This window comes from Excalfactoria chinensis, chromosome 19 (genome assembly GCF_039878825.1).
Source record: "Excalfactoria chinensis isolate bCotChi1 chromosome 19, bCotChi1.hap2, whole genome shotgun sequence".
Lineage (NCBI taxonomy): Eukaryota > Metazoa > Chordata > Aves > Galliformes > Phasianidae > Excalfactoria > Excalfactoria chinensis.
In genome coordinates, this window is record NC_092843.1 from 4,060,695 (window position 1) to 4,082,522 (window position 21,828).

Below are 21,828 nucleotides of genomic sequence, written 5' to 3' on the forward strand. Positions count from 1 at the left end.
ACACTGAGACCTCAGAGCATCGTAACACAGCACCTCTGTGTGAATAGCTGGAACACATACAGTGACTCAGCCTGGCTATATGCAATACTACAACATAATCTGAGCACCATGCTCAGGAACGTGCTAATGCAGCTCCTCCCAAACTCCTGTTGAACTCCATGCAGAGAAGTACAGGCAAAAAACCCTCAAATACACAAAATAAAAGGCAATCCGCCTTCTACAGCATTGCAATGCTCAGCAAAGCATGGGCACCACCTCAAGGTCTGCCCTGCTGCCATCCAGAGACAGCACCACGCTTCCAACTGTGCTCCCTTCCAAGGGAGTGGTGGTAAGCACCAGCTGTGCTCCCTGCACTGTGTACTGAGCCCACCAAGATCATCAACCACTCACCCATCCCCATCGTGCCCACTAAAACATTAAGCCACACCTGTGCAACACGAGCCTGCTATCGTCAGCCCATGCACATTAAACACAGCTGACATGAAAGGGATTAAAGCAGCAGCATTCTCTGATGGGACTACATGCAGTGATATCAGATAGAAAATGAGGTCCCAGTGCTGAAGGGTATTTTTGCAGCAGGTACAACACAACAATCTGTGTGTCTTTCAGTGTACAGAAGTCTTTATTACCTTCTCATAGAACAGTTTGAGTTGGAAGCGACACCTAAAGGCCATCTGGTCCCACTCCCTGCAGTGCACAGAGACACCCACAGCTCCACCAGGGGCTCAGAGCCCCTTCAGCCTGACCCTGGGTGTCTGCAGGGATGGTCACCACCACCGCCCTGTGCTGTACCTCACCACCCTCACCGTCAACAACTTCTTCCTTAAATCCAATCTAAATCTCCCCTCTGTTAGCTGAGAACCATTTCCCCTTTTCCTATCACAACAAACCCTGCTCAGAAGCCTTGTGTTTTATCCCACACACCCTTCCACAGCTCACCAGTTCCATTCCCACTCCCTCCCAGCCCAACAAAACCCGAGCTGCCCCCCACAAGGAGCTCCTCCTGCAACCCCACATATCAGCTGCAGCCCATGACATATTTCCTCCTCCCTCCTTCACCGCTAGAAAAACCCAAAGGGTGGAATCAGGCACCACGTTCTCTGGAGTCACCACTTTTCCTACCTGCATTTTGTCTTCACAACAGAGATGGGCACCGACTCTTCTCCCTCTGCCAAGTGTGACCTGTGCTGCTGCTCCACCTGAATCCCAAAGCTGCCAGCACTGCTTGTCTTGCTACTTGATCCTACCACTCAGCAGAGAACACTAGATGACAAGTGTTGTATGATTTTCATTTTATAGAGCGCTGAATTCTGTTAAAGAAAGAAGAGCCCTGCCTTGTGCCTGCTGCTCTTCAGCATTAAATGGGGGCATGTGTTTAAAACGAGGAGGAGGGGCACAGCCTCACCTGGGGCCCAAACGAGCCCCAGCTGTGCCAGCACTCAGCTCAAGCTGTGCCAGCACTCAGCTCAAGCCCTGTTGCAAGCCTCATGGTTTTTCAAGTTGCTTTTCATGAGGCTTGCATGTTTAAGGAGGTTTTCCAATCTCCAGCTCAGGTTGTGCCACCCCTCACAGCTACCTGCTGTCCTCATGACCAGACCATCAGAGGTTCGAAGGGGAAATACCCTCTGAACTGACCCCCTCTGCTCACTCCCCATAGCAGTGCTTCTGGATGTGCCAAGGAGTGGGCAGAGTACGATGTAACTGCTGCCATTTGCTGCTGCTCTCTGCCCCTAAAGCCAACTTTTTCCTCACCTTCAGCTGCTGACACGCTGCCAAGTGACACAGTGCTGCTGTCAGCTCCAAAGACCTTTTTGAAGCTTAAAGGCAGCAGCTTTGAGACCCTTTCCCTTGATGTGGTTTGGGTTAGCGAACAGCACAGCACTGACATGCAGGCTCTATACTGCCTTTGCAAACATGGAGCAGCCCTGCAGAGGTGCTGCTACAGAAGCACATAGGCTGGCTTAGCAAGGTGACCGGACACGCATTAAATCCAACTTTGGCTCAGAGACTTTCCATTATTTGCTGAAACCACCGCGGCATCTCACAGCTGCAGGTTTATATCTTGCTTTGAGACAATTCTCATCATCCTCACAGCAGGCTCTCTTGTGTATTTCCCATCCTAAGGAGCACTCAGCATAAAGATTTCATTCATTTACTGCTGCAGCTGAAAGTAATGCATACTTGATTTAACACACTCAAGCAGAAGTGTATTAGCAACACCTTACCAAGCCCTTCCCTTTCACTCTATGATCCCCATGCTCTTCCTCTGCAGATGACACAGCTCCATGGGAATGCTGGCAGAACATCTCGAGGTTACCTGAAGGAGGAAGAAGAGATGGAAAACGTTTCATCTGCTGTCACTGTGGGCCACGTTAAACTACGGCTGAGTAAGAGATCTCCTGAGCAAACCTGAGCATGTCGTCCTCCTGAGAGACCTGGAAAAGCAGAATGGAGCTCATTCAAACATCCAGGTGATGAGAAACCAAAGGGAGCTCACCAAAAAGCCAAAGGTTCATATTGAGAACAGCTATGTAATTAATTTACACCGAGCCATAACAAGTGAGAACTTGATTATGAACAATCTGAGCAAGTGTCTGACAAAAAAAGACACCCTTCTAAATTATTGGAGATAACAGCATTTCAAGGTGATTAAAACTGGAGGGATTTTGAGCCCCATCTCCCCAGTATGAATTCTTCAGTCCTTTGTAATTTGTTCAGGTTTCTCAGTGCAGGTGTTGGGCTGAAAGGTGTTTATTGGTTTCAGCTGAGCTGAAGCTCAACATTCACCACCATGGAGATGCACCTGGGCTTCACTGCATGGACTCCTGGCTGCACTGCCTTCTCTTCAGCCTCCCTGAATTACAGCACAGGAGCTTAACTCTTCTTTAAATACATCATTTCTGTATGCTGTAAATCAGTTTGTTCCTGTTAGCTCCTTCAAAGTCAATCAGGTGCTACATTCATGGAATGGTTCAAGTCCAATGGCCCTGCAGTGAACAGGGATACCCTCAGCTGTCAGGTGCCCAGAGCCCTGTCTGGCCTGACCTTGAGCTGAGCTCTGGATAAGGGTGAGGAAGGCTGAGGATCCCATTGGTATTTGGGGCCTTTTCCCTCCACCCCAAGCAGCTCAGAGTCTCTGGCAGCTGAGCAATTGTAGCAAAGCATTTGTTAGTGCAGCAGTTGGAAACAAACAAACCTCTTAAGTTTTCCTTGCATGACATTCATGTCATTTTAGTCATTCCCTGCTAGAAAACAGCAACTCCTCTCACAGTGCCCTGCTTTCTCCTCCACTAACTTAAAACGAGGAGAGAAGGGTTTAAAAATTAACTGCTCTTCTATCTGCCTTCAAAAGATCAGGACGAAGCTATGGCCATGCTAACTGTGGTCATTAACGGTGTACAGAACAGACACTGCTAATCTAACAGCTTTAGATTCCCACAGCACAGGCACATGGTCACATGCAATTAGTTCATTAATAATCATTACCTCCTTTCTACGTGTACTCTGAAATCTTTCACTTGGTGACACCAAGTGGGCAGAAGGGCCAGCAACATCCGCCTTTTTTACCCTCTACCAGCTGCAACAGACAGCTGTCAAGCTATAGAGGAGCTTTTTCCCCTTTTTCCCCATCTAGACATCAGTTCATATTTGGACCATGATATAGAGAAGATATGGACAATTAGACTAAGTGCTGCTGCTGCAGGTTCTGCAGTGTCTCCATCAGACTTTGAGACCAACTTTCAATCCTGAACAAGCTACAGGACAGTTGCCTTCGCCCTAACTTGAACACTTGCTTTCCTTGCTGTTGGGGTAGTAGAGTCTAATCTCTACAATAAACACAGCATCAGCCTTAATATTACTTGTTCAAACTGCATCAACTTCCAAACAGCAGACAGAATGCTTACAGCTGTTTACCTGCATAAACCACACTGTACTGTGTATCCATCTACCACATCATATTAGATGATGCAGTACTGAAGCACGCACGCATATCAAAGATGCATTGGGAAATAAAGCATCATTTCTTTATGTAATGAGTGACAAAAGCAGACTGAAAATTTTTGGTTTTTCGAACTTTAATGTGTATCAAAACAGTTGTGAACATTCTCTTATCTTACAAGTCCGGGAACAGAAAAACAGGTGATGTTTACAAAGATCATCTGCCAAGCTCATTCCTGTCCCATTGGGTTCCTTCTTCCTCCAACAAAAGCACTTTCAGCATCAACACCTGCAATACAACAGCAGGAATAAGTTGACCACCCGACGTTCATTGTTTACCTTTTCATTACATTAAATGATATCATCAGAAAAACCTTTGCTCACCACCAGTCAATCTGCCGGTAATTCCAGCAATTTTTGGTTCATTTCATCATATGATATCCTCAAATATATCTGATGCATCTCTAAGACAACTGGACTATATTGCTGTAACCAAAACTATAGCGCAGAAGACAGCAGCTCCTGTATTATCTTTACCCTCAGTATTTCAGCCCCATGAAGCGTTGCTTTGTCCTACAATTCCATTAATCGCTCTTTTAGAGCTAAAAACACACAGAAGCAAAAAGACGGCCAATGAAAATGCTCTCGACCACACAATGTTTGTGAGGCTGCAGCCCAAAAGCATCACAGTGAACTAAGAGCACACACAGTATTAAAGCTCACCCAGAACGATCTCTTGCTCCTGCAGTCTCACTTCTGTCCCAGGGCCGTGTGAAGGGCTGTAAGGAAATAAGACGTTACTCATCATTATGATTCTACCATTAGCAGCTATGAGTGTGCGGCAGCACAGAGCTGCAAGTCATAATTATATTTAAAGATCCCAGAAAATAGGCTTTATATTTTGAGTTATGAGAGGAAGGAAAGTAGACTGAATCAAGCTATGAAGTATAACCATATCGAATACACTTCCTGTGGTTTTAAGACCCATTTCTTCTCAACAAATTCTGCCTGGTAGGAATCTCTACGTGGTCCAATGAAATTCATCACCTACCTTCACATTAATGGCCATCTCCAAAGAGATTCCTGCTCCCAGTCCTTATTGTATCACATCATCTGGAAATCCCAGGTTCTGCAGAGCAAATAAACATTGCCCCATTAGTCCCAGCAGCCGAGGTTCAGACCTCACTAAGTTCACACACGTGTGGCTGTATTTCAGATAAATAAGAAGGTTATCGTCAGTTCTCGCATCTGACGGCACTTCCTATTCTGGGGTATCATCATCAACAGCAGCAACTTGGATAGGTCAGTACACAGAGAAACTGTTTACCTTGAGCTGATTGTACCCTTTCCCCTTCATTGATAAAATACATTAACTGTTAACGCAATGTAACATTCGATTTTAATAGCTTTATTGGCTTAACTAAGATACCATTGTTACAGGTTACTTTCAATTGATAGCCCTGCCCTTAGCTACTTCACATCAGTAGTATACAAGGAAAGATCTAGAACGTTCTGAACACCTTTGCAGAACATAAAGGTAACTTACTCTTTGCTTCAGGGCATCGTTCTGCTGGCGGCACAGACAGCAAACAAGCATTAAAGGAAGACTCCAAAGCAGTAAATCTAGAAAAATCACAGAAGTACATTTGTTACAACGATAAGAGTCTCATTACCAACAGTGAGCATACAATTCCGCGTTTGGGTTTTAATAATAACAATTAATTCACGTTTTCCAAGTAGGTTTTGATTTTTAACTAAAGTAACTCGTCTATTTCCCACGTGCGGGGAGCCAGGCCGTATTTACAACGTTTTTCAAGTGCAGTTCCACAGAGCACCAGTCTGAAGGCCGTAACCATCACAGCAGGCCTCAGAAGGCGCAGCGCTAAGAACCTTCCCAGCCCAAGGCCTCCCAGCCCCGCTCACCTCAGGACGGACCGCGGGGCCGTTCCAGCGCTGCCTGTGCCGCCATCCGCCTCCATGGGGGCCTGCTCTATTTTATACCCCGCAACTGCCGCCTCGATCGCTCGGGCCTACAGCCCTACGTGAATAAGGAGGCGCGGCCCGCACCACAGCTCTGCCCACGGCCTGCCGCACGAGGAGAAAGGGCGGGAAGAACTGCGGCCGCTGTTTATAAAGGCCAGGGATGTACCACCCTACAGCAGGGGGTGGGCCGCACCGCTGCTCTCGCGAGAGAGGAGTGGGCCGCACTACTGTTCTCGCGAGAGGTGGGCAGGCTGTACCACTTTCGAGGCGGGGGGGGGAGCGAGGCGTCCATTTCCTGCAGCTCGGGCGAAAGGGGGGGGGGCTGAGATGGGGCCTGCAGCTAATTCGTGCTGGATGGAGTCTTTGTGGCTCCCGGATCGCAATGAGAAAGAAAGGGGGACTTGTAGGAAACTCTTCTCTGCAATCTCCTGGATTTATATTAGTTATGATAAGGAAAAAGCGTCCGCTGAGGGTTCACAGCACTGAAATCTGTGGTTGGGTAACTGAGGAAGGCCTGGAGTTGCTTTCCTGACACCAGCAGGTACCTGGTTAAATGAGTTCCAGCAGGGTCTGAGGAACGGGTTTGCAGTCCTTTACTCTCAACAGCACCTCTTTGATGAGCCATAGTGATATGTTTAATAATCAAATATAAACTGTGGGGTGTTACAACACAAGGAAAGAAGACACGAAGACCAGACAGTCCCTGGCTTCCGTTTCTCATCACTGTACCTTTCACTTGAAGCAGTAAGAAGAGTTGATTGCAGGCTCCTCACTCGGATCAAACTTCAAACCTATCCCAACTTAGGAGAAAACCAACCAAATAAACAAAAGCACAAAGAGAGGAAGAGGGGGAGCAAGAAATGCTAGAAGGCGAACGGGAGAAGAGAGAGATACAGACATTTAGGACTGATAGAACGTGGGAAGTAGGGATGGAATCACAAGGTGGTGGAGAGGTTGGAAGGGACATGGAGGTGACCTGCCAGCCCCCTGCATGAACATCCAGAGCGGATCCAGGCAGCTTCTGACATCTCCAAGGATGTCAAAGCTCCACAAGCTCCCTGAGCAGCTGCTGCTCCATCATCCAGAGTCAAGAAGTGCTTCTTGAAGTTCAGACAGAACCTTCCGTGTTCCAGTTTGTGCCTTCTGCCTCTTATCCCAACGCTGGGCACTAATGAAGATAGCGCAGCTCTCTTCTTTGCATTCTCCCTTCAGGTATTTATATACACACATAACCCCAACCAGGGTTATGAAGGTTGAACTTATGAAGTTATCCAGGATGAACAGTCCTAAAGACAAAGCAAACATCTTCAGCGTGTCAAAAACATAACAGACAACGGTGAGGAGTCTTTTTTGCCACCTGTTCTGTTCAGCAGCACACAACATGCTGTCATGGCTCCTCATTTAGAATGACTGGCAATCAAAATATACGCCGCAGGCAACGAGAGGAAAAAAACTGCAGCTGCACTCTGCTCAAACTTTTATGTAGAGAGGATACGCAGGTAAAGAAATCAAAAGCTGAGTGTAACAAGTCAACCAGGTGCACATCCACATGTAAGATACAAGAACACTCCAAAATACTGACATGGGACAGCGAGCCGATAGTTTTCCTTTTCTCTTTCAGTGATATATATGGATAGTTTAAACAGCACACAGGAAAACATCACGAGAGCTTTTTCTCACCATGGCCAACGGGAAATTGCCACAAATAGAAAAATGGAAGTTTTTTCAACGGTTCAGATTTCTTCAGAACATAATCATACAGCTGGGGGAGAGAAAGAGAATTTCTCAATATGTCACTGGAGAAAAGAAAGGTAAGAAAAACCTTCAGGAATTTGCACAATTCTCTCAACCAACTTTGCAGTTTGAAACACTGCAATCCTTGCGTACAGCAGAACTCAGTACCACCAAAACAAACAGATGAAGCCCTGGAGTAGCAGTGATGCTATATGGATACCGCATGAAACCTCACTATACTACAACGTTGGATTTACATTCATTATTTTGGAGGAAGGAAACGTGACAGTCCCTTTATGCTTTCTCCTTGCTGGCTGCTTACCCAAGGAAGCATTATTGTTATTACTTTAAGAGGAAAGGTGCTGGTAAGTGCCAGAAGGGCAAGGCAATGGTGCTGACTGTGAAATGCCCTGTTCTTTGGATGAACTGTGTAAAACATTTTGTTAAAAGATTCCATGTTAAAAATATTAAGAACAAAAAGGTCTTCTTAAAAATACAGAGTGTTTCTCCCTCTTCTTTTAAATTCAGAGTTTAGGGAAAAGTGTTTGGCTAGAATTAACTACAGGTTTGCTGTAATTAACATATAAGACAATGCCCTACATAACACAGGGCCAACCACAGACTCCAGACAAACATGATTGCTTTAGGTTTCAAGTGGCATATGCATCTCTATTTGCGTATAAAAGGAACTGAGACATTTCTGGAACCTTCACTGCAGTCTTTGCCAGTGTTCAGCTTATGGGCAAAGGAAATCTTTGCCACACTGCAGAGTCACGATCTTGAGGATCAAAGTGTAAAATCATGATTCAGTATCTGATCCAGAACTGCTTTCTCGGCTGATTTCAATCTGTAGAGAAGGTAAATTATCCAGTCGACTCTTTTTTTGCCGAGACTCCTCTTTTTCCTTAATGAGAGCACCCCAAACCCGCTGGAGCTCTGAATCATCTTCCTCTGGAGGTGCCACGGAGTTCTCAGGTTTATCTGAAGTCTTTTCTTGTGTCTTCGGAGCAGACCCTAATCGGGTCCATAAATTACCTAATAAGGTGAAAAACAAACCCATTTAAAAATAACAGGAACGTACTGCATTTCTTTAAACTGTACCCCCACCACAAAACTAACCTGATTTCTTCTCTCTGGTATCAGAGTAGAGGCCTTTTACATCCTGCTTGGGGATTCCCAACCGGCTGTGCACATCTGATATTGGTTCTCGACGAGGAGCAGAGATACTGCTTGGAGGTTTAACTTCTGGGGAATGAGGTCTTTTTCCCAGTCTTTGCCGCACATCTAAGGATATTTTCAGTGATTAAAACAACAAAAGAATCACGTTGCATTTACTTTAGATCTGCCAGCTAAACTGATGCTCACTGCACACTTCATCGAATTCAGAACTAGACAAATGTTCTCATCTTTTGTCTCCTCTTTTCATTATGTCCTTCATATTCAGATTTCAGTCTCAACCATGCAATAAAATGTTATCCAGATCCCACTGTTCTTTTGGCAATAAATTTGGTATTTAATGTTTTCAGGTGATATTTTGTCCGGATGACCAAAAAAAGTAGCTGTTATTCCATGGCTTGCTGTGTTTGTTTTAGCAGCCCAGCATAAATGTATCTAACATGAGCTATGATTGTAAGATAATCATTATACCTTCAATGATTTTTTTTTCAGGTTACAGATACTCTGCCTTAAGAGTTCTAATGCCTCTTAATATTATACAGAACTGAATGGAAATAAGAATATACAGATGCTAAATGTACTGACACTTAACCCATGATCAGTCAGGTAATTCTCTGGATACTATCTGTGTCAGAAGTAGCTGCAATTACACATACCTGTGCCAAAAAAACCAAGTCAATTAGCCTTAAAAAATGTATAAAAAGACTGCTATTTGAAAAAATACTTCCATATACACAGGTATGCATATATATATATATATATATATATATACTTCCATATATGTAGTTAGTGCCTCACGTTTCAGCTTGCACGTGAGCTCCCCTCCAATACAGGTTCCCATAATGTCATACAGATTCTGCCTCAATAAGCAAATTAAAAGGGACAAAGTGTGTGTGTGGGGGGGAAATAGATGCAGGCAAAGAAATTAGATAAAAATAAACGTCACTCTTAAAGGTACTTAACGTACTTTACTTTTCCCCCAAAGCAATCTCCAACTCTGCCTCTTAGAGAGGATAAATTAACCATTCGAATGCAGAAATTGCTGCTGAATAGGATTTCCTCATGTTTCTAAGTTGCATCGGAGGACTGATGTAAAATGACGACATCAATTATGAATATGACAGGCATAATTCTGCACAAAGTAAGAGTTTCAAATTACCTGACTTCACAATGCTGTTTGGCTGGCGCAGCCCGTTGTTATTCTGACGTTTTTCTTCTAGCAGTAGTCTTACATCCACAACTTTGTCCGATAATCCTTTGCTGCCAATCCTGTTTTTCACATTGCTGGTGGCTATGCTATCTGCTCGCATGGAATTCCTAAATAAGACAATAGTAAAATCCCTTAAACAAAATGAAGTCTAGTGTAGCTCTCAGATCTTCATGCATGTAGAAAACAGTGTGATCAGGATTGTTCTACTGGGAAACAAAGGTAAAAAAACAAACAAAAAGACCCAAAAATGTTACTTATACAAGCATGTTTTTCAGTCAGAATCCGAGTCTAACTATAATCACATGAACTCCTCAGTATCCACTACAAGGCAGATAGCAAGCTTGCCTCTGTAAGGCTGTGCCCTCTGGATTGAAATTCAAAGCAAACGAACAGCCTCAGAACTGGTAAAAGATCTGATGTTATAACCGACTTATAATGATTAACACTGCCATATTAAAATCATTTTGATTGCCCACAGTATATCTGGTTTTGGTTAATGAGTCCACAATGAAGATAAATTACTTTTATCCCCATCTACACCTGAGTTTGAAAAGCAAGAGCTTAGTTTTGCTTGCTTGCTTACATTTCCATTGATTCTACTTTGAGCTTTATTATCATCATGGTGCTGGGTTGCAGAAATCTACAAAGGAAGCTGTGTTTCAAAAATGTTAATTGGAAAGAAAAGACTGATAGAGCCTTTTGTGTATTTTGCATTTCACCTCTAAAACTTCTACCGTAAAATTATGTTAAGAATTGAAATAGCAGCTTCAATAGTTTGCCTTTAAGCTTTGACATTACTGCCATTACATTTAAATGCCTTTTCACTGACACTTCTAAAGAACGGGGAACCTTTACCTAATATTTTTCAGTTGTGATTCCACTTCATCTGCATACATTGTCATTTTCATGCTCTTTTTGGGAGAGGGGGTCGAGATCATTTTCAGTTCAAGATCATAGTCCATTTCATCAGAATCAGATGCACTTGCACTCGATCGTCTCGTTGTACCACGGTCTCGGGACTGCTTGAAAGATTGTAAATCATCACGGTACTCTACAACCACTCTGTCATCTTCATCCATATCCTGAACTTCTTCCTCCTCTTCTTCCTCCTCAATAGGCTCCTCAGGAACATTCACCAAGCCTACAGCAAAAAAAATTGATTCTGAGAAACTGAAGTTTTTCACTTATCACAGATAAAAACAAGGCAGAAAATTATTACTGTAAAGAAATGATGTGATAGAAATGAGCCTTTGTAGTTCATCAAGGCTAAAAAGAGAATACTTTGCAAAACATTCTAAGTGGAATCTATATTACAGAGTAATCTAAGAGGGAGAAAATCACTACAGGAGAAGAAAGCCCATAGTGTTTCACTACCTTAGAATACTGCTCAAGCACGTAGCTGGACTCAATGTATAAGGTATGACTGCCTCTTGCTGCAGGGGTAGTTCATACTGAACTAAACGTAACAATTCTTATCATCTTGCACAGCTTAATGTGACACCTGCTGGCTTATGAGAATCCTCTCCACTCCTTTAAGCAGTAATGCCAAAAATAATGCATCCAGCCCTCCACTCCCCAGTTACACTTGCACAGCTTTGATACACTGTCAGCAATTACCAGAATGCCGATGTTTGTAAGGAGGAGTCAGGCCAACATCATCCCCAATAAGCGTCCTTTTCTTTATCACATCCCGATGGATTCGACGTGAATGGTATCTCCGTTTCCTGAAACACCATAAGAAAAATGACATTCCTATCAAAAAGAAATGAGCTGTAACCAATCCTGGATTAAGCACGTGCAATTATCACTCACTTCAATAACAGACATTTATGCCAGAGAACTGTTCTGCACGTGTGTACTGAAAACATTTTACCATCACAACAAAATATTCCCCTAGCAAACACATCATCGCTTTGCAGAAACATTATTCACACATCAGAGGTATCTACAGAATCTAAAAGGAAAAAAAGATCTTCGAGTCACAACAGCTTTGAACCACCTTGTCTGAGTATCTGCAACCTCCCAGTTCCCCCATCCTGCACTCACCAAGAGTTACTAAGAATCCCCTTCATGCCTCCATAATTGGGATTGCCATACTTCATGTAATACTGGCTTCTCCTTGCAGCTCCCAGTTCTTTTTTGTCATCTGAAAAAACCATATGTTAAAAGAATATTTCTTTTCCTCTTTGAATATACTTCACTAGCATCCAGTCAGACACAGAGAGAGTGAAAGGAAGACCGAGTATCTCTTACAGGTCCGTGCTATTTCAGTTTCATTCCCGAATGATGCAATTTTGCTGACACCTCAACTGAAATTTCTCCTACCACCACAGTTTTATTTGTGCCCAATTCCATGGAGACTCTGAGTTTCTGCATATCAGCTTAAGGGAGCATTACATTCTAGTGCAACTGCTGGAGGCCACACTCACCTTATTCCTGACCTTTCTTTATGGATCTGCCACCTTCCACGTGGCTCAGAAATTACATGCATTTTCATTTTATTCAGAAATACAATTTAATATCTCAACTTCATTAAGTGACAATTTCCATCAGTACCTCATAAACATCACAACTGATTTTCATGTTTATAAAATGTGAAATTCACCTCTGTGGAGAAGTGCACCATAAAATACCTATTCTATGGTATTGGGAAGGAAGAATGCCCTGAACCCAAGATAATATTTTATGTACAATAATCTTCATACAACATGAACTGGATTTAATTCACACACCAAATGTGTATTCATAGCAAAATCTTAATACCTAATAATTAGCAAAAAACCTAACAATTTTGCAAATAAAAATTAGGTACTTCAAGTAATTAATTAGTCAACAAATACAACTGCAACAAGCAATCAATTCATTATGCTTGTTAAGCTGTTCATTTACCTTTAGTAGCAAATCTCATGAATAGCTTGTTTCCTTTAGCCAGTTTATTGGCAGGGCGAAGATCATTACGCAGGAGAGAATCCTCTTCTACCTGGGTGAGGGCATCCAACTTTGGGGGCAAAAAAGGTATTTTGGACTCAAAGATAAAATTACTTTTGAATGAAAATGGATTGCTCGCAGAGAAGCAACCCCTTGGTTATTAAATTACTTTCCATGTTCTGTTCAGACTAACTCCACTTCTTTCTTGACAAATTGTCACGTATTTTTAACTTTTTTTTTTGCCAAAAGGTTTAAAATATTTTTGTCTCTTCCTCCCTAACACTTCTTCACATTATTAGATCAGTTCTCAAATGAAGCTGCAGTATGACTGAAATGAAGAAAATAAACTCAGACACTGAAAAAGAAAGACTTGATCGCTTTTGTTTCATCTACAAATGGTTTCACCAATGGGTTCCCCTGCCTTAACACAGTGACTTGCAGGCATTATTTATTATTAGTATTATTTTCTATTTATATCTGCTTTCCGTAAGCTAAAATTCAGATTTCCATAATCTGGGTGAATGTTTGCTGAGCCATCCCTAAAGAAAATACTAATGACACCCATTATATAAATTCAACCCGTGAAGATTAAACTACTCACAAAACATCAGTGTGTATGCTGATGCCCACACAAATCTATGGGCAGCCTAAGTCCCCTTTTTTTCCCCTACTTTATACATTGCCTTCTATACTGAAAGGCTGCTGCCTTCCACTATTGTTTTTTCATTGTCTCCTTTAACAGGCAGGCAGGCAGTCTAGATAGAGCAGGCAGTCTAGCTCTTACATGCTGGCTGCCCTATCAGTCTTCAAAAATTACATTCACAAAGCATTTTTATGAGGCTGTTCTCACCAGCAGAACATCTGCACTTCCTGCCTTTTTCCTCCATCTTATTTACTTTGATAATTAAATTGTAAATTATGAGCATGTATGGTAAAAACTATAATGTCAAGAATACTTTACATCAGTGAGAGCAAAACGTCTGTAATGGGGTTTTCATTTTCTTTCTATACTGACCTCAATGTCACTCGGATTTTCATCCTCAACCTCGCCTTCTTCTGTCTCATCATCAGTACTTTCCTCCTGTTTTTCTAAAGAAGAAAATAATTGGGAAAAGAAATCTGCATTTTAACATTCCAGTTCATTTGAATATTAGTACCTAAAGCCTCTGAAATCAAACTGAAGGTGTTTATCAATTCCTCTGTGCAGCCTAGGGAGTAATCGAAACAGTGAATGTCTACAGAAATCTGAAGCACACATGAACACAGAATAACATGAACCAGACAGCCCCCACACAGGGAAGTGCCAGAGGCAGCATGCACAGATTATCAATTTACTTATCTGAAAGCAAATGAAACTGCACTGCAATTTCAGAGTATGACAGAGATCAGCAAAGACAAGACTGCAAAACGTGGATCAAAGCCTGTTTCCTTCCACCTCCCTTCTAAATGCTGCAAGTACCTACAGGTATCCAATACTCACAACGTGGAACAGGTTACTAGTCAAGGTATAGAGGGATCTGAAAAAACTCAGTGGCTCAGTTCTGAAGTGAAATAGCTAACAGAGAAGCACACACTTCCAGAACTACCTATACTATGTGTTGTCTAAATAGGTTTTTCACGTTTTCTTTTGTTTTTGTTTTGGTTTTTTTTGGCTCACGGGAAGAAAATTATTATGGAAATTGGTGTTAAGCCTCCAAAAAAGACACATGACTGAAAAACCCTCTCCTATATTTCACAGTTTCTTCTCTTAAATCTCCTCTGACTGGACTTGACAACTTCTAATAGAGAACCACAGCTATTAAAACTTGACAACTACACCCAAGTTCAAGGGAAAAACTAAAGCACAATGAATCAATCTGACTCCAGAGTGAACTTCAGGAGACAAATTAGACAAAATCAAACATTAACTGACTTCCACCAGGGATAGCATTCAAACATCTGGTTTTATATTAGCTTCTCACTGTAAAGACATGTCTCCTGCAACCCTACATGTGTACAAAGGCCTCAAGTTCTCACCTAGAAACATACCTAAGCCAGAGTAATTTATCTGTATGCACCCCACACCTTAAGATGTGATCTGCATAGCTTGTACTCCATCCAGTATCCCACTTTTCCAGCTGGACAGGTGAGTGAGATTATGTAGGAGGAATTTAAATGACACGATTTTGATGATGTAATACATAAACTGCAGCCAACAAGATTAATAGACATATCTTTATGCTGCATTTAAAAAAGACATTCACTAATCTCAATAAAACTTTGTAACACATCTTACTCGGAGCATTACCAATATTTTAAAGGCACATGGATGGTGGAGGAGCCACTGCATCATAGAGAAAAGCAACAAGAAGAAAAGGGAATGAGTTAGAAGCATCCACAAGTTTAAAGCCCAAATTTTTACAAAAAGGCTTTTGGTAGAACTGTGAGTATAGAATAGAGAGATTGTTCATTTGCATTTTGTTCAAATGCATTTTAAGCAAAACCTGGGAAGAGTTCATAAATAAAACACCCCCCTTCACTTTGTACTCTTTAGGACAGTACTTTGAACAATGAAATCACATTGATCTGACTCTTAATTTAAACCACTAGAATGAATTTCCAACTGAGGCATTCAGATACCAAATTTATCACAAGACTGATCTGTACATTCACTGCTCTTTTATAAGGGACCTTTCAGAGCGTTTCTGTCTTGAAAGAAAAACAGTCAAATTTAGAGCTGATATACACAGCGGTGAGGTGGTGCATGAGCACAGCAATGTGGATGGTATACATGAAGGATGGTATGGTATCAAGCCAAAGAACAAACTGCAGTATTCCAGAACTAGGATATTTTCTTACACCTGCTGTTTCCACAGTTAAAATATCCATCCTTCCACTGCCTTTGCACACACACAACACAGACTTATTTCTGTGCAACGTGGACCACTACAAATACCACATCTGGATCTGACCCTGCATCTAACATGTTCAGTACTGACCAAATTACTGCTGTCGGTCTAACTCCAACCCACCTTTTAAGAAGTAGTTTCTTCAAAAGGTTTCCAAGATGAAAGCCTTTATTAAAGTGGCAGAATACATTTACCTGCAACTATATGATAGAAGCTCCTTCAGTAATTTAGATAACGCAGTACCCAAGCACAAGTTTAAAGCTTAATTGATTTAATGAGATGACATCTGTATATGCATATCTCATCTACCTTTCTTGGTTTTTTCTGCTGTCTTCTCTTCACTGTTTTCTCTGCCTTTTGGTTTCTCTTGATCAGGAAAGGAACTCATGTTTATTAGAGCCCGTGTTGCTGTTACTTCATCAAGCCAGACCACATTGCCTATGACATACAGATAGAAACATACACAAAAGTAAAATGCGCTTTGTGTAAATAAGCAGCTACATGCACTGCCTTACTGCAGGGAAATTGCAAACTGAAGTGTCAGAAATGTTCTTATCGTGGGACATGACTAAAATGTAATCAGATACATCTCTCAAAAGGGAATTCCTCTTCTTTAACCCTTGTTCACCTGGGGGACACACAGCTTTCATCCAGTTACAAAAACACACAAGAACTGATCATAACCGAACCCACCAAAATGCATAACCACACATATATATCAGAGCGCAGATTATTACAGTACTGGGTAAGAGCCATTGAATTTCATGAATGTGTTAGCACAGAAATGCAACTGAAGATCAAAAAGAAAAGAAAAAAAAAGAAAAAACAACAACCCGAGGATTATTTCTCTATTTTTATTTAAATTTAACCAAACCTTGGACCTTAGCACAGAATTCTGTTAAGAGACTGCTCAAGCACTTTAAAAAGGCTACACAGTATGTAAGTTAACAACAGGAGTCAGTAAGTGCTTCACGTATGCCTCAAGTATCAGCAGATGCTACTGAAGTAAAACTTGTAAGGCCCATTAAGAGCATTTTAAACATGTTGATGTAGAACCTTTTATCTTGCTGGCAATCTCACTGCATGCACACTCCTCACAACAGCCCTTGCTACGTGAATTTGCATTCCACTTCCAATCTATGCATGTCTCATGCCACCTTCCTCCACCCACTAATTCCTCCCCGAGAATGAACTAAACAAATATAGCAATAAGTCTGCTCCTTCCCAGCACAAAACCAGACCAGCCTCTCTAGCTGCATACAGTTAAATAATTTCCTTTCTCAACGTTATCATTTGTGACACAAGCAGATATACTATTTGTGCCAAAACGTAAGCAGCACCACATTTTCTGACCACTTTTTCATGTCAGAACTGGCAGGCTACTTTATGTTGTTCCTTTCTGATAATTTCAGATTGTCAACAAACAGTTCTTCATCGTGTTTCCTTTACTCCATTTTCTACGAGCTACACAACTTACTTCTCTATGCACCAATAACCTTCCCTCTTCAGCATTTCTAACTGTATTAATTAGACCACCACATTTTGAACAGTACCACTTTAACTTGTCATGAACTCAGTTCACATCCTCCACAAGTGACTCTCCTGCCCTGACACTTTGATCACTGTCCACTCTCTTATCTAGCAGTGCATTTATTTTACTCTCCTTCAACATCAGTAATTTGTGTAATGGTAAGCTATTTAGGTCCTTTTAAAATCATTTTCTATCTAAATACTCATTCAGACAGTGGGTTTGATTTTCATCACACACTATTAATTCTCTCCTAATAAATCTCTTTTGTCTAAGGTTAATGACAGGGAAACAGACAAAGCCACAAAGACATCCAAGGTACAGCTACCACTGATATAGATAAAGAATGACAAACAAGATTCCATTGACTTACATGACGTATCATCTAACCACTCAATGTGAGCAGGAGGATACTCTTTGAAATAGGCAAAGATGTCCTGAGTACTCATTTCATCCACCCCACAAATGTAGATTGTGTCCAGTCTCACTTTAGGAATTGCTATGAAAGAGGAAGAGAGAGAAAACTGACACTCATTTCCACAAAGCAAGTTTTTATGTTCATAACACATGGATTTCTAAAGCAAACATTCAAAATAAGCTGAAGGTGTAAAAGAATGTTCACCATTCTACAACACCAGAATCTGAGTTACCCCACACTGTGAAATGTTAACTGAGAATTAAAAAGAGAGAAAAGTGCAGGGACTGAAAAGCATCAAACTGCCTTACACAGGTTTTCTTCTCTTTTTTTCTTTAAAATGCTACTAAAGTACTTCCACTAAGTACCAAAGAGACTTAATACTAATGAGGCCCATGACCAGGACATAGTACAAGTTTTGTACACATCTCATGGAGAGATTATACAGGCCACAGCTCAGCTGGTCCAAGCTGCCAGCTGGACAAAGGCCTTGGGAACTAACTGGATGCCAAAAATGCCTATCTGTTGTGTGTGCACATCTCTCAGCTTATCTGCTTATAGTCCAGCACGTCCAGCTTGCCATCTTACAGCACATGTGCCATCACTCATGGAATCTGATCTTTCTGTGCACAGGACACAGAGTCCTACGCTCACATACAAACAGCGCCTAAGGCCTTTTCAAGGAAGTTAATACACTTAAGGCAACATTGGTCCCAAAGACAGATCTTGGACAACACACACATTAGATGCCACTAGGAAATAAAACAATATAAATTAAGTAAAGGAACTGTGAGGAAGCAAACAAAGAGATCTTTCCTTCTTGACTGCTGGATAAAGTCATACCTTTCTTCATCATGTCCCGATCCAGAGCTACGTTCCTTTGGGCAAGATTCACTTCAGCTCGAAAATGGAAGCGCTTTGCTCTTTGTTCCTTTTTCTCAATCGCTTCCTGCAAAATGTGAAACGATGCAGTGAAATCAGGAACAGCACAGCCTTCCCAGCAACTTACATCATAGGACTGGATATTTAAAATACGACTGACCAAACAGCAACAATCTATATTAATAATTCTCTTGTTTCTGAAGAGATCTGTATGTTTCAGAACACAAAACGAACTCACTGACACATTACTGCGCCATTTAATACTTCTAATGCAAGTCTGGCAACGTAACGAGGATCAAAATGCATGGAAAACAAAATATCCTGAACCCATGACCAGCTTCTATGATGGAACAGTAAGATTTATTTTTCCTTCCTAACAAATGTACAGACACTGTACTCAAAAAAAGCAACCCTGCCTTAAAATAAGCACTTTCTCCACCTGGAACATTCATTAAGAATACTGAGACGCTGTCACATAAAAGAGAAGGCTCACCTGTCTCAAAGGGCAATACTTGGTTTGCAATACTGAGCGGCATCAATGCAATTTCAATACAAACATTTTCAGGTTTTGGACACAAATTTTGCTACTTAGAAATTACGAGAGAGAACCTACCCAGCTGTCATTTGCAACCAACATAAAGGAGAATTCTCTAGTTATTGTGTTTTCACAATACTGAGCTTCTGTGCCTCTTAGGAAAGAAATGAAGTGTTTCCTCTTTTCCTGCCACGATAATTAAAAACACTTCAAAGAACCACAGGACAAAAATTACCTTGGATGTTACATCTATTCCAGTAATGAAACTTCCAGCTTTGTTTTCATATCTCCTACTAGTGTCCTGAAACAAAGCAAAACAGTGATGAAAACTCAATGAACACTGACAGCAATGTAATCACTATGCTAAAACAAACCTGGCCTATGAGAATCCATCCTCTTCCCCTTGACCCTTACTTCAAGCTACGCATCCATACAGAGTCAGGTATATGAGCACTTAACCTCACTGACAGCAGTGTTAAAGCACATCAAGTGAACCCAAATTCCTCTGCTGTGAGAAACGTGTGCCTTTGCAATAACTGCTGTATTAATTGTTCAATTGCACAGGTTTTAACTTTGTCTCATCTACAGGGCAGAAGCAATACAAATTATCCCTGGTTTGATACATGACTACAGACCCAGAGGAACATCGCCATGGTTGACAAACACACATAAAACTCATTTCCACCAATGGAGACCACTGAAACCTAAGCCTGCAGTGAACAACACAAACCCTGAAGCAGTGACCCAGGCTGGGTCCTGTCTGCATGTTCAACAACAGCACTGTTTCATTTTGGAACCCTCAGAACCATCTCCTCGGGAAGGTTTGTGACATGAGGAACATGCCTTGCTATCTCTAAGGATCAACGCGCTGTTTACCCTTGTGCTCCAATAATTATTTTGGCTGAAGGCCTTTCTTTCTAAAAAGTAGGTCAGTCTCAGTTAGAAAACAGTCACACACCGAGTCCAACAGCTTTTCTTAGTAACAAACTTCCCTTAAAGTTCCAAGATACTTAAAAGCTACGAGAACAGCAAAACAAACGTTTTTCAACTGGAAAAAAACAACCACCAAACCAGCACAGTTTGGGGCGTCTGATGGAGCACAAGGAAGTCCATACAGTGGGGTGCTGCCTCTTAGGCCGCATATTTGGTTGAGGCTGAAGCACGTCGGTCAAGCAGCTAATTAGAGATTAGTTTCTCAAGCATTTTCCAAACAAAAGCCTACTTAGGAGAGGAGATCAACTCTGACCCACTTTCACACATCCAACCTGACCATACCTGAACTTATCTAAGGACAGGGAATAAAAAAAAAAGGCAGAAAACAAGAAAAAATCCTCAGGGATTCATGCATCCCATTCGCACTCCAGCTCCTCAGCCGGTCCCCCCCCCCACCTCCCCACAGCCCACCCCCTCCCCCCTCACCTCACCTCCCCTTTCCTCCCTCACTCCCTTCAGCCACCCCCAGTTCCCCCCTCCCGCCCCGTTCCCTCACATGAACCCCCCGGTGCCTTCAGGGCCTCCCCTACGTACCCTGCCCCCCCTCAGGTGCCGGTCCCTCCTTCGCTCCCCCTGCCCGTCCCTCACCGGGATGAGCTCTCGGAGCGAGCGTCTCACGGGGATGGTCTCCAGCTCGCCTTCTTCCACCTCCATAGGCTCAGGCTCCGGGCCGCGGGGTTCTGCCATTGTCGCCGTTGCCTCAGCCTTCACCGAAATCCGCAGGCCCCGCACGGCCGCCATGGCTCCCCAAGCCCGCCCTCCGCCCGGCCAACGAGACGGCCCCGCCGCGGTGCAGAGCGTCGCCGCCCGGAGCCACCACAGAGACGGCACCGCGGATAGAGCGCCGCCCGGAGCTGCTGCAGAAGCGGCGCCAACGCGCTCAGGGCGGCCATAGAGACGGGAAGAGAGAGCGGCTCCCTCGGCCCTCCGCTCGCCGCCATTTTCCCCCCTATCATGATTGTGGCAGAAGTGAACTGGCTTCTACAAACGTTCCGCTCTTGCCCCGCTCCCCCCCCGCACTGCTCAGGAGCAACGTGTCCGTACAGCTGTGTTTCCTCAGCTCGTGCTCACCAGCATCACATTCAGCCAATTCCATACTTGGAGATGAGGGGTCTTTTTCCATCTTAATGACCCTAAAACCAGATCTTTGCCATAAAGACATTCGGCAGCTGGCAACATAAAGGCTCCTCCCCTCATCCATCACCCAATGGGACTAAAAGCTCTACTTGCTACTCATCACCCAATCCAGGTCTATTTATTAACAGCCTCTGCACTGAGGCCTTTTAACACAATAGTTCATGTCAGTTATTGTGCCAGAGCTATCTTTGGTGCTGACATCACACAGCCAACACCTGACAGGAACCGCCAGGTGATATCAGCACAGGTGATATTTCCATGCCAGATGTGAATGGTTGTGGCAGAGGCCACGTATGCATTATGTGAACATATGAGAAGTGAACAGGGCAGAAACACCTGCTCTGAGCAGCAGGTTCTGAAGTAATCAGTAGAGGGAAGATTTCTGTGACAGAAATGGTATTATAATGGAAATAAAGGATACATCTTATTCTCCTTTTGGTTTTCATCTTATAAGTAGGACGCATTGACCTATATCTGTAT

At 42.6% G+C, this 21,828-nt stretch overlaps 1 protein-coding gene, 1 long non-coding RNA gene and 2 other non-coding genes across 5 annotated transcripts; all 4 read right to left on the reverse strand.

The window, feature by feature from the left end:
- Positions 1-4,070: 4,070 nt before the first annotated feature.
- Positions 4,071-6,044, reverse strand: LOC140260926 (uncharacterized). The gene is made up of 5 exons (XR_011905624.1): positions 5,863-6,044; positions 5,486-5,562; positions 4,991-5,068; positions 4,663-4,718; positions 4,071-4,228 (listed from the first exon to the last, which is right to left on the reverse strand). It is a non-coding gene; the product is annotated as an uncharacterized lncRNA (long non-coding RNA).
- Positions 4,302-4,375, reverse strand: LOC140261015 (small nucleolar RNA SNORD65). The gene has a single exon (XR_011905651.1). It is a non-coding gene; the product is annotated as a small nucleolar RNA SNORD65 (small nucleolar RNA).
- Positions 5,150-5,224, reverse strand: LOC140261010 (small nucleolar RNA SNORD49). Its single transcript, XR_011905646.1, has one exon. It is a non-coding gene; the product is annotated as a small nucleolar RNA SNORD49 (small nucleolar RNA).
- A 1,333-nt stretch (positions 6,045-7,377) lies between the features above and the next one.
- NCBP3 (nuclear cap binding subunit 3) lies at positions 7,378-20,999 on the reverse strand. 2 transcript variants are annotated; one of them, XM_072353778.1, is made up of 13 exons: positions 20,746-20,999; positions 19,454-19,519; positions 18,645-18,750; positions 17,760-17,885; positions 16,168-16,296; positions 13,986-14,059; positions 12,932-13,040; positions 12,089-12,188; positions 11,660-11,766; positions 10,898-11,183; positions 9,992-10,149; positions 8,776-8,940; positions 7,378-8,691 (listed from the first exon to the last, which is right to left on the reverse strand). In XM_072353778.1, the coding sequence occupies exons 1-13, from the start codon at positions 20,950-20,952 to the stop codon at positions 8,456-8,458; spliced, it is 1,869 nt and encodes a 622-aa protein (XP_072209879.1). In that variant the 5' UTR covers positions 20,953-20,999; the 3' UTR covers positions 7,378-8,455. The 2 variants fall into 2 exon arrangements, with proteins under 2 accessions (XP_072209879.1, XP_072209880.1); XM_072353779.1 differs by having other exon boundaries at positions 20,800-20,998.
- Positions 21,000-21,828: the final 829 nt, after the last annotated feature.